Source organism: Camelina sativa, chromosome 20, assembly GCF_000633955.1.
Source record: "Camelina sativa cultivar DH55 chromosome 20, Cs, whole genome shotgun sequence".
Taxonomy (NCBI): domain Eukaryota; kingdom Viridiplantae; phylum Streptophyta; class Magnoliopsida; order Brassicales; family Brassicaceae; genus Camelina; species Camelina sativa.
Genome location: NC_025704.1, coordinates 25986425 through 25999055, shown reverse-complemented (window position 1 = coordinate 25999055; position 12631 = coordinate 25986425). Strand labels below are relative to the sequence as shown.

The window sequence follows — 12631 nt, the reverse complement described above, 5'->3', positions numbered from 1 at the left end:
ATGTTGAAACAAGCATGATTAAGTAGATGATATTCTAAGAAGCAAGATTGATCAAAGAAACACATGCAAATTCTAAATAGATTCAGAGAAGTATGAATTACAAACTCAGAAAATGTTTTGGTGGCTACTCATAAACCCTAGGGTCATAACAATATCCTTTGGATAAAGACTTAAGAGAGTATTTATAGCAAACCATAGAAAATCCTAAAACATAAAACGACAAGATAGAGAGGCGGTTCGAGAATCTTTTGAAACGGTCGAGACGGGTTGCTCGAGTCGGATGTCTGGCATGGTCGGTCAAGTGGAATGTCATCTCTTCCAGGCGTTTTGGTCGAGTGCATGTTGGCGCTTCTTCTTGGGAGCGCGTCCAAGTCGCATGTCGGTCGAGTGGGATGACAACTCTCCCGGGGGTGTGCTCGAGTGGCATGCTGGTGCTTCTTCCTGGGAGTGCATCCAAGTCGCATGTCGGTCGAGTGGGATGACATCTCTCCTGGGGGTGTGCTCGAGTGGGAGAGTGGTTCTCTTCCTAGAACATGTCGAATCAAGCGGGAAGGCGAGGCTGGATTGAAGCGCAAGGTGGAGATGGTGGCGCTTGAGTCTGACGTCGCTTATGAGGTGTTTCTCTAGTCGCGTGGCTTGAATCATTGAGGTGGTGCTAGAGTCGCATGGCGTGAATCCTCAAGGTGGTGCTGGAGTCGCATAGCGTGAATCCTTAAGGTGTTGCTAGAGTCGCATGACGTCTCTCCCGGGAGTGCTGGTCGAGTCGCATGGTCAAGTTGAGCTTGGTTGAGTTTGACGTTGCATTCTTTTTTGTGCGCTTGATTCGGATGCACGTCTCAGCCTCCATTCGGTTCCAACAGTGTGAACATCTCCTTATACCTGAAATACTCCAATATGCAAGATGTATACGAAGATGATACAAGAACTACCTAAACATGCAAAATATATAAAAGAGACTAGAAAGTGATGTAAAACAATGAGTTATCCTAGCTAAATGCATAATAGATATATGCTAAGGAGAGACAAAATATAGACATATCAACTCTCCCAAACTTATTATTTGCTTGCTCTCAAGCAAACAATCAAGAACAAAGTATGGAAGAGAGGTTTCAAGATGGATCTCAGAACCTAAAACATGCTGAATATAGTAGTTAGAGTAAAAGTTTTATTTTTAATTCTATGATGCATGGTGAAAGGAATTTATTTAAAAACTTTAGATAAATTCATCACAACCTAAAACGATTCCAATCTTTAATCTACACATATAATCCTATCAATTATTCTTTTCAATATTCATTAACAGACAACCATAAATCAAGTTATGCAATATCATCAAATTCATTTAGCTAGAATGTAGGTTAGAGTGACGCTTAAACTTCATCTGAATGCCCAAGTCTAAGCTTTTCATTCGACTGTTTTCTTTTTTATTTCTATATGAAAGTTCGGCACTTCAATATTATTATATTACTTATTCTTTTTAAAACATTATATTTCCTGTGAATCCAATATAATATTTTTTTTTCTTCTCTTTTTGATAAATTAAGATAATAATATTAATATTCAAGCTATAGTTTTACACTTTCACCTAAAATCATTTTATATGTTTGATTGAATCGACTTCTTTTAGTCGATTAACATGTTAAAAAAAATTGTATTTTTTTCTACTTTTTGGTTTAATGTTTTTGTCGGTTTAATAATTTTTCTTGTTAATATCGAGATGTTGCCATTCAAATTCTAATGTGTGTAATACATGTGATTGATAAAAAAAATAGATATCAAACATTAGTTCGGAACTAGTAACTTTTCTTCTGGCCTTGAACTTGAAATATTTTATACCTGTGAAACTTTATCATAGTTATTTCAAATATATGTTCAAAATTAAACATCTAATATATTTCTAGTCTTATAGATTAGTGAAAAAATAATTTAGTGGTATATTAACGTTGACTTGTTAACGATCCAAAAGCATGAACGAAGCTTAAATCCTCGATCGCCGTGACCCATGGCCAGAATGAAAGTACAGATAGAGAATATATATACTATATAAAATAATTATAATATATTATATAGTATAGAATATAATCATTTATATGTTTGGTATATTTAATATAATTATATGTTAATTATAACCATACGATAAAATTAAATAGCCTTATCCATCTCCAACCATATTAAACCCTATCGTAGTTCATTGCATCGTCGCCTTGAATATTGGTAGGAAACTTTAGAGAAAGTTAGGTTTTCTAATTAGTTCTACGAATATAAATAAAGCAATGCAAAGAGTTAGATTTTCTAATTAGTTCTACGAATAAAACCTCAAAGGACTCATTAATCTGACAAGCCACCAAAATATTTGATCCCTTAAATACATACATATGAAGTTAAGAATTTCTATTTAAACCATAAGATTACATATTCGCATAAACTATATATTTATATTTAATATTTATTCTGATATTGACTCCGTGTGTCATGCGTTTTTATTCTTCCTAGATATAAAAAGAATAATATACCATGTCAATATCAACAGCCAGCATACTATATAGTCTCTATTTATATACGAGTCAAATATCACATTATTTGAAGCAAAAATAACATATATCCGTTTCCTTTACTAAAAAGCCAAAATTAAAAATGGCCACGACAACACAACACATGAATCAAATCTTCCTCGTACTCCTCCTAATCTCCTTGGCAATCTCTCCGACAATCTCAACGGTTCCAAAAGAATGCGAGACCGACCCAACAGACTCTTGCATCGATAAAACCAGAGCCTTACCCCTCAAAATCATAGCAATCGTTGCCATCCTCGTGACAAGTATGATCGGAGTGACAGCTCCTCTCTTTAGCCGATATGTCACTTTCCTGCATCCAGGTGGTAAAATCTTTATGATCATCAAGTGTTTTGCATTCGGAATCATCCTAGGAACTGGTTTCATGCACGTTTTGCCCGATTCTTTCGAGATGTTGTCCTCTCCATGTCTTGAAGACAACCCATGGCACAAGTTTCCCTTCACGGGCTTTGTCGCTATGTTGTCCGGTCTTGTAACTCTCGCTATTGATTCTATTGCTACAAGTCTCTACACCAAGAAAGCTGTCGCTGACGACAGTGAAGAAAGGACTACTCCGATGATTATTCAAATCGATCATTTGCCTCTAACAACTAAAGAAACTAGCTCTACATGCTCAAAACAACTCTTGCGGTACCGAGTTATCGCCATGGTTAGTTTTTCATTACGAGCTCATTTAGCTCTTGCTTTAACATATGGAAAGTACTATAAATTTTGAATATTTACTTTACATCTTAAAAACTCACGTGTAAAATTAGGTGTTGGAGCTTGGGATAATAGTTCACTCAGTGGTCATTGGATTATCCCTAGGTGCAACCAACGACACATGCACCATTAAAGGTCTTATTGCAGCTCTTTGCTTTCATCAGATGTTCGAAGGCATGGGTCTCGGTGGTTGCATCCTCCAGGTACAATTTTTTTTATATTACAATCTTTTATGATCTCTGGTCTAAAACAATACTAAACAAATCGTAAAAGCCTTAAGCCCCAATGTAAAAATTAAATGAGGATCAAAATTAATATGCACATATATTATTTTCAAAAATAATAGCAACTAACACCATAAACATATAGATTAAATAATAGTAATTTAAAATTTTATGTGAATTTGTGTAACCTTTGTTTAATAATATTTTCAATAAAAAGTATCTAACGATAATAGAAACATAAAACATTCTGAGTATACAAACAATTATTTTTTGAACAGGCAGAGTATACAAATGTGAAGAAATTTGTGATGGCCTTCTTCTTTGCGGTTACAACACCGTGTGGAATCGCTCTTGGTATAGCCTTGTCCAGCGTTTACAAAGACAACAGTCCAACAGCCTTAATCACAGTCGGACTGCTCAATGCATGTTCAGCAGGGTTGCTAATTTACATGGCACTTGTTGATCTTCTAGCCGCAGAGTTTATGGGATCTATGCTCCAAGGAAGCGTCAAGCTTCAGCTTAATTGCTTCGGGGCAGCTTTGCTCGGTTGTGGTGGAATGTCAGTCCTAGCTAAGTGGGCGTAAATACTTCAACATTTAACTTTCAATTTTTATGAAATGTAATAATATTTCAGTGAGTGTAAATAATATATTTTTCTCTATCATAAGAAGAGAAAAATGTGATATTCAAGCGATTATACTTTCGTTTTCATTGTCATACTGTATTGCGGGTTATACAATTGAATTATGCTTTATCTTGAGGAATTTTTATCTCTTACTACCATTTTTTTTGGTTTGTTTGCATGGTTAATTCTATTGGCAAAAGAAAAAGAATTTTTTTAACTTTATCGTCGGATTACAAAAAAAATACTTAATAAGGAATTTCAGTGAGCTTGTCGATAAAAGTATTGTAGGGATATAGTAAAAGCAAAATAAAATTTTGGTCCATTAACAAAAACTGTTGGAAAGAATACAAATATTAGAAAGAATTAAAGTCAAACACTCCAGATTAAAGAAGAAAATTAAAGGCGTTGGCCACTACACCACCAACAATTTTTCTGAAAATGATTCTCCATTGTTAATAAATCCGATGCCTAAAGTCCTTGTTCATGAGTGATCTAGGGCAGGCCTGATCAAATGGTATTGATCAGTGAGTCTGATTCCGAATGAGGAACAAGACTGAACCAAATATGAGATGTATTGATCAATGAGTCTGATTCCGAATGAGGAATGGTCAAAATTCCCCTTCATGTAGTTTACATTATCTGTTAAATGATTATGCTTGCGATTGTGGATTTGGATTTGGACAGTCTAACGTTTCTTTCGTTCCAAATCTTTAGCTTGAGGATGTTACCAAAATCTTATAACCAATTGCTTTACCTGATAAATTTTACCACACTAAGGATATATGGTACATATGGTTAATTTTACCATATACATCCTTAAATTGTTTTAAAGAGACTTTTACTTTACAACGATTAACCCCTAGCTCTTTACCTCTTAACACTCTCTCTATGCATCTAAAAGCAGTGTACAAAAATTATCACGCCACGTGCTTCTCTCTTTCTTCTTAGATCCAAAGAATTCTCTTGTTCCACAAGAAACTTAACCCATTCATATAAATAGTCTATAAAACAACAAACTGTGATACATATTTTTATGGATTGGAATATAATGGCTTCGTACATGCATGTCTTGAATCAAAAGTAAAGAATTATAAGAGAGAATAGATATAAATATGTTTTGGTTAAAATTGTATAGTTGAAGATAAACCATTAAAAAAAAAGGTTACTCCTCTTGTAACTATTTTATTCTCCAAATCCCAATAATTAGTCTATGTATATCCAACCGTACGCATTGTACGACTTGTGAAAAGGCACGATCCGTACAACTTCTTATTACGTACGTGAGCAAGAATATTGCAGTTTCACCAAATCCTAACATTAAAAAATAAAATTATTTCGCCAACTCCTTAATTCTTTCCGTACATATTAAGAAGAAATATCTTCAACGTCAGCTAAATTTTGGCATGGGAATAGCCAGCCCACTTTTTCCTATATAAGCTAAGTCGTACCACGCCCAAATAGAACACACGACTACACGAGAATACAAATCGCTCGAAGAAAACTAAAACAAAAAGAAGTTTCTAAAACAATTATAATGGCAGCTTCGGTTAAAACACTTATGAAGCTCTTCTTCTTCGCCCTAATTCTTATCAGCTTTGCCGTATCTCCGGCGATGTCAACGGCCCCGGAAGAATGTGAAGCGGAGTCAACTAATCCATGCGTCAACAAGGCTAAAGCCTTACCTTTAAAAATCATATCCATTGTAGCCATCCTCGTGACCAGCATGATAGGTGTCTCGGCTCCTCTCTTCAGCCGATACGTTTCTTTCCTCCATCCGGACGGAAACATTTTCACAATTGTCAAGGCTTTTGCATCCGGAATCATCCTCGGAACAAGTTTCATGCACGTGTTACCAGATTCTTTTGAGATGTTGTCATCAGAATGCTTAGAGGATGATCCATGGCACAAGTTCCCATTCACAGGATTTGTCGCTATGTTGTCGGCCCTCATCACTCTAGCCATTGACTCTTTGGCGACTAGCTTCTACTCTAGCAAGAACGGTAGTGAGATCGTACCTTCTGCTAGTAACGGTGATCAGGAGAGAGCCAATCCGATGATAACTCGTGGTCATAGCCATGGTCATGGCGTTACACTAACTAATAAAGATGATGGTTCTTCACAGTTATTGCGGTACCGTGTTGTTGCTATGGTAAGTCCACCACATATATAAATTTACCAATTAAAGTGATATAAAGTTTTTACAAAATTAGTTAACAGTTTAGCATGTTATATAAACACATGATAGGTGTTGGAGCTTGGAATTATAGTTCACTCCGTAGTCATTGGACTATCCCTAGGTGCAACAAATGACACATGCACTATTAAGGGTCTTATTGCAGCTCTTTGCTTCCATCAAATGTTTGAAGGCATGGGTCTCGGCGGCTGCATCCTCCAGGTAAATCGCAAACTACATCTTTATTGATGTGTTTTAATACACTATATACCAATACACATGATAGGTATTTTAATACACTATATCCCATAGAGATATTGAATAAATGTGTACTAACAAAATCTTGTTAATTGTGAGTAGGCGGAATATACGAATGTAAAAAAGCTCGTGATGGCCTTCTTTTTCGCGGTTACAACACCTTTTGGAATCGTTTTAGGGATTGCATTGTCGAGCGTTTACAGGGATGATAGTCCGACCGCATTGATCACTGTTGGACTGCTTAACGCGTGCTCAGCAGGACTGCTCATCTACATGGCCCTCGTGGACCTTTTAGCGGCTGAGTTCATGGGACCAAAGCTACAAGGCAGCATCAAGCTTCAAATCAAGTGTTTCTTTGCCGCTCTACTTGGCTGCGGTGGCATGTCAATCCTCGCCAAGTGGGCTTAGAAACTTATCATGATAAACTGATCAGTAATTTTGGTGTTCATGTTTTAAAATAGTTTGGTTAATTAACCAAACTTATAAGTTCGGTTTTAGAAAGTGTCGTTTGATCTCTGTCTGTCGCGTGAAGTGTTTATGTCTTCTGTTGGTTACTTTCATATAAATTATGTAAAGAGCAAGAATTGTCGTGTGATGAATAATTGTGTATTAGTTTTTTAGAATAAACTTTCGATATTGAACTTTAACACAACGTAACAGACAAATTAATGATTTACTAGATTAGGACCCGTGCTCAAATTCCTTTTATTTATATTATAATTTTAAAATAAATATAATTCATATGATTGCTTTTAAAAGTTTTTTTTGATAAAACATTATGCAAGAAAATCATATGCTAAATATGATGCTTGTAAAAAGCACATATTTGTAAGTTTTATATTGTAATTTTGTAAATTTATGTATGAGAAATAGTTATTTTTGTTGTTTGTTTTTATTTTAATTTTTGAACATGTTTGATGAGAATGTTTTAATATGACCCGTGCTTAGCTAATATTTTATTTTCAACTGCACAATAAGATGTTGGAAATCATGATTAAGTGTGATAAATTACAATATTTTATTCTTTTTACGCCTAACATTATATTTTTATGCCTAACAGTATATATTTTGTAACAATACATGGAATACCAAAGATTTTATTTTGGAAATTATATAAATCATTGGAATATTCTCTTTAAAATGATTCTTTGGAATATTCTTAAGTGTATTCCATAGATTGATCAATTAATCTATAATATTTTTTTGTAACTAACCTATATTTAATCTATAACCTATTTTGTAACCAACTTATAAAAATTATATAATTTACAAAAAAAAAGTTGTATACTTCCGTTTTATTATATAGGGGATAAGACAGCATAACAAAGCATCAGACCAACCGTTTTAGTCTCCTAAGGAAAATTTTAGAAATATTTTCTCTTTATATATGTAACTACATAATGTCTTCTAAGTAACATGAAGAAAATTTAATAATTTTAAAAACTAAAATAATTTTTTTTGTTAGTGAAAGCAAAAAAAATTGAGTTATAAAACAAAATTGATTTGTTTTAAGTTCTAATGTTTAAACTTGTTGAGAATTGCAGACCTCGATTCACCTCTGTAGTGAACCGCATACGCGACTCTGCCCCTACTCCTTTTCTACTTCACAGATCAATAACATAACACAAACATAAAATAGAGATTTAACAAGTTCCCCTCTGCTTGAGGGTACATCTTGTGTGGGAACCTTTTCTCACAAACATCCATTATCAATTATTCAAGGTTTACATTGTGTTTCATATATAAAGCTTAGAGAGTAACTGATCAAAGGTCAATTAATAAAGAAATTGTGAAGATTAAATATAGCTTAGATAATGTAAAAGTTTGTGAATGAAAGTAACTATCAAAAACGAAAAGTAACAAGTGGTTTAAATCAAAAGAGAAACATTAGGCGCAGGGAATCATTAGGAAATATAACCACAAATTTAGGCGATTAAATTAAAGATGCATTAGACACCGTTCTAGAATTAAATCACGGTTGTAAAGCTAACCCACTCTCGCAGCGTTAACTATATAAGCAATGAATTTACTAAACCCTAAACTCTCGTTTGAATCTAGCAAACCAAGCAAGCATTAATAAGTTCAAGTTTGATTAGTTCACAAGGTACCTTAACTTCAACTCATGTTGGCTAAGGGTCACTGCGCTCTGCGCTCTTGCATTTGTCCTGCACAGTGCTATGCGTTGTGTCCTACAACTGCCACGAGAGTACAACTAGCTTTTTTTGTATGTCTTTATGCTTTCTGCGTATCTTTCTTCAACTCTAACTTCTTTTATATAGTGAAAGCTTAGAGTTTGTGTTGGTTTACCTTACAAACTATACAATTCGAATTTTATATGGGCTATACATTAATATAAGTCCAGTTTATTGTTCAGACCAAGTATGTTCATATGAAACAAAAATATACAACATAACCTACTAATTGTTGGATAATGGGCTTTGCCCCCCAACAACTAAGAAGCCCGATAGGAGATTCTTAAGATTTTAGGGCTTGAAGTCATGGACTTGGTCCATCTGACCGCAAAGGCAAAATCGTCATTTGCTGAAGGAACCCTAAGTTACTTGTCCACTATAAATACCAGATGTCATTGTCAGGGAACAGGATCCAAAATCTGGGCAATCAGAGAGAGAAGAGCAATTAATAAATACTCCCTCCGTTTCAAAATATAGGATGTTTTAAGTAAAACACGCAAATTAAGAAGCTTTTACTTTTAATAAGTTCAACCAATCAGAAATAATACTGCATAATATAAAATACTAAATTAATCTAAAAGTTGCATAGAAACTTGAAAACATCCTATATTATGAAACAAAAAACTTCTCTAAAACATCTTATATTTTGAAACGGAGGGAGTAGTATTTACTGCGCTTAGCACTTTGATTGTCTTTTTCTGTAAAGACTTCCTTCGATTCTACGTTAATAAAAGGATCAGCTCCGATTTATCTCCAATAAAACTCGTATTATTTATATTGTCGATTTCATACATCAACGCTAATAAAACTCGACAATCGCGTACTTTAGTCAGTTGGGATCTCTGAAAGTCTCATTATCAAGTTTTATTCTGTGTCGGTTGGTTTCCTTCGTTATATTGAGGAATAAAAAGGATTAGTTGGTACAATATTGATTATCCAAACAACAACCATATTAGTTCAACATTAGTTTCTGGTTCAAAATTTTGGTTCTTTTCCTATCTAATTAGAGTTTTCATTTTTCATCTAAATTTAGAAGTTTATATATATAGTATTAATCAAGAATTAATAAGATTATTATAAAATTGTTTAGGATAACCGTTATCAGGATAAAACTTACAATGAAGACAACTAAATTTACCTAAGAGGTGAGGTACTTTGTTACAAGCTTTTTTGGTAAAAACAAAACTAATCTCTTGAAAACGTTGTACCCAGGTTAAAATGTCATGACATTATCCTGCAATTTTGTTTCTATCCGTATGGGGTTATTAGATTAATTATGATGGTAAGTAAAACTACCAAATTATTGTTGGCAAAATAAATTGCCCAATTAAGAGGTTGGCCCCTTCACAGAAACAGCCCATTGGCATTTACAAAGGCACACAATTCTCTGTATCCTGAATTTGATGTAGTTGGATCTAAGTCAAATTCTGATTAGTAATACAATTTTAATTCTGATTAGTAATACAATTTTAACTACACAAGTAACTTACGTAAATGTATGCTGGGAAGAAATTTGGCCTGTTAGTGTTAGGCATCAGCCTATTAACATATCATGTAGTTTATACGTAAATAATGTTCCTTATTTTTAGTTCCTTTGAGCTAAATAATTTAAGATGTTTTTAAAAAAACTCTAGATAAACCATGTTTTAAAATTGATGTAACTCATAAAAGCACTTAAAAACTACCCTAAACTTTATAAAATTAAGAACATTTCCAGACCACTTCAATTGCGTATATAATTTAATTAATAACCTATAACATTTTCTCACAATTTAGATTCTTTTGTTCAACAAATAATATTCATATTAAACTGAATAGAGAAGATAATTATCGTTGATTAAGATCAAATGTTTGTTGAATATGGTTTTAGTCAAGATATGTGAAAGCATGTGAATCATCATCTAACCAAATAGTATCAAAATGTCATCACTACGAAAAAAAGTTGTTGGACGCATTATGAGGAGGAAAATATAAATTTTGGATAGCGACATTGTAACGTTTCTTGGACGAAATCATCGTAAATCGTGAATTCACACATCGTATTCATCGTTCTGCGTTCTGATATGCACACTTAAATGGTATATTTGAATAACATTTAGTTTATTATTGAATCTGGTTATCTAAAAAAGTTATGGGGTCTTTGTTTTGTCTATATGCACTGCACAAGATACGACCCCAAATTTTTAAAGTTTGTAACACGACAAATAATAATGACTTTGAATTGCAAAATGTCGTGGAAGGTATCAAAAAATTCAGACTATTGCTTTTTCTGACGTTTTCCTTTATACTTTTTTTCTTATATATAGTTGGGATAGCGAAATTTGATTCTTCTTAGAAAAAACAAATTAATATACAAACATTTTTTGTTATATTAAACGTCACTGGACAATTTCATTATTAGTGATTGCGACATAGTTACATGACCTTTAGTGGGGAAACAGTTTTTTGGGTAGCATTGAAATTCGAATTTTGAAAGAACAACAATTAATGGACACAAGAAAATTATGAATTCTGTGTTTCTTCATATAGGTGTTGATGACACTTTGAGTAAAAATGATTCCCTCTGACACTTTGAGTATAGTATAGGATGCTTAAATTTTGAGCTTTTTTTATAACATTCTTAATAATATTAATATATAGTTAAGCATACACATATACAATTATACATAACAAGGCGTAATCGAATCCAAAATTTAGCCAATAAGATATAAGTGAACTTGTTAGAACATCAACTTTTACAAACATGGCAAAACAATGTGAAACCAAATCTGACTAGGAAATTGTACCAAACATAAATAATGAAATTTTAATATTACAATGTAGTAATATTCTAAAATTTTCAGGTAATGAATAACTTAGAAAATGTCAGATAAGTAAAAGTATTTTATCTTTAATATTTTCCAAATTCAAGGAAAATTTATAAAAAAATTGTTTTCTGTTTTTCAATTTGTTATATGTAAATTGCTTTGGCTAGAGGAGAAGTAAAAGGCCAAGGACCACCTTACACGTTTTGGAGGGACTCTATAAAATGTCTTTCCCCTCATTCAATTATTATGTCGTCTTTTGCAACTTCCATTTTTGGCTTCCACTTCTGAAGTTTCCAGGAAAAACAATTAACCAAAGAGTATTTTTATAATAATAGTCATGACGATCAATGACGATAATAATGTCAACAGATTAACAAAACGGATATACACGATATCGTTTTCAAATTCTAACTAGGAAGGAAAAAAGTAGGGACTAATTAAGGATGTAGATTAAGCTTTAAACCAAATTAAACCCGTAAGATTGCATCGTAATCTAAACAAAAAAAAACTAGGACCACAAAATTAAGAACTACAATTTTAGTGCTTAATGTACACTGTTAATGTTGCAACAAGACACTAACTAACACTGAAACTTGTAGGGTAAACTTTGTTTAGTGCGTTCCGAAGCATGAGCACGTACACACCACAAATTAATCATCATTCAAAAAAATGCAGTGTAATTGGATATACAATTTACATATTATTCCTTAGTTTTCACGAATACAAAAGAATGATATATATATTCAGTCCAAATTTATGTTTTATTTTGTGCAATTAAAGGCATTAAGCAGTTCCGCAAAAAGAATGATAAAAACTTAAAAGTATCGTAACATCCTTTGACTCTAAAACCTAATCAAACTTTTTAGTTTAATGATCCCGCAATCCTAACATAACTCTTTTTTAATGTCTCACGGTTACAACAATCTTTTCAAAGAGGTCACATTAATTCAAAACAACAAATACTATTTAATTATCTAGTTATCTACTAGCTAGTATGATTATGTATACTCCCGTACGAATGAAGGAAAATAAAAAATAAATTATAATTACCAAAAATAAACAAAACTACAAAACAAA

General features: G+C 33.0%; 2 protein-coding genes across 3 annotated transcripts; both read left to right on the top strand.

The window, feature by feature from the left end:
* Positions 2610–4133, top strand: LOC104771706 (probable zinc transporter 8). Its single transcript, XM_010496274.1, has 3 exons — positions 2610–3222; positions 3329–3478; positions 3778–4133. The coding sequence occupies exons 1-3, from the start codon at positions 2635–2637 to the stop codon at positions 4081–4083; spliced, it is 1044 nt and encodes a 347-aa protein (XP_010494576.1). The 5' UTR covers positions 2610–2634; the 3' UTR covers positions 4084–4133.
* Positions 5659–6963, top strand: LOC104771705 (fe(2+) transport protein 1-like). Of its 2 annotated transcripts, XM_010496272.1 has the most exons (4): positions 5659–6124; positions 6170–6273; positions 6370–6519; positions 6658–6963. In XM_010496272.1, the coding sequence occupies exons 1-4, from the start codon at positions 5659–5661 to the stop codon at positions 6961–6963; spliced, it is 1026 nt and encodes a 341-aa protein (XP_010494574.1). The 2 variants fall into 2 exon arrangements, with proteins under 2 accessions (XP_010494574.1, XP_010494573.1); XM_010496271.1 differs by having other exon boundaries at positions 5659–6273.

Coding starts and splice junctions, on each gene's coding strand:
- LOC104771706 (XM_010496274.1), top strand. CDS start 2,635: ATGGCCACGACAACACAACACATGAATCAAATCTTCCTCGTACTCCTC. Junction 3,223..3,328: donor GGTACCGAGTTATCGCCATG/GTTAGTTTTTCA, acceptor GTGTAAAATTAG/GTGTTGGAGCTTGGGATAAT. Junction 3,479..3,777: donor TCGGTGGTTGCATCCTCCAG/GTACAATTTTTT, acceptor TTTTTTGAACAG/GCAGAGTATACAAATGTGAA.
- LOC104771705 (XM_010496271.1), top strand. CDS start 5,659: ATGGCAGCTTCGGTTAAAACACTTATGAAGCTCTTCTTCTTCGCCCTA. Junction 6,274..6,369: donor GGTACCGTGTTGTTGCTATG/GTAAGTCCACCA, acceptor AACACATGATAG/GTGTTGGAGCTTGGAATTAT. Junction 6,520..6,657: donor TCGGCGGCTGCATCCTCCAG/GTAAATCGCAAA, acceptor AATTGTGAGTAG/GCGGAATATACGAATGTAAA.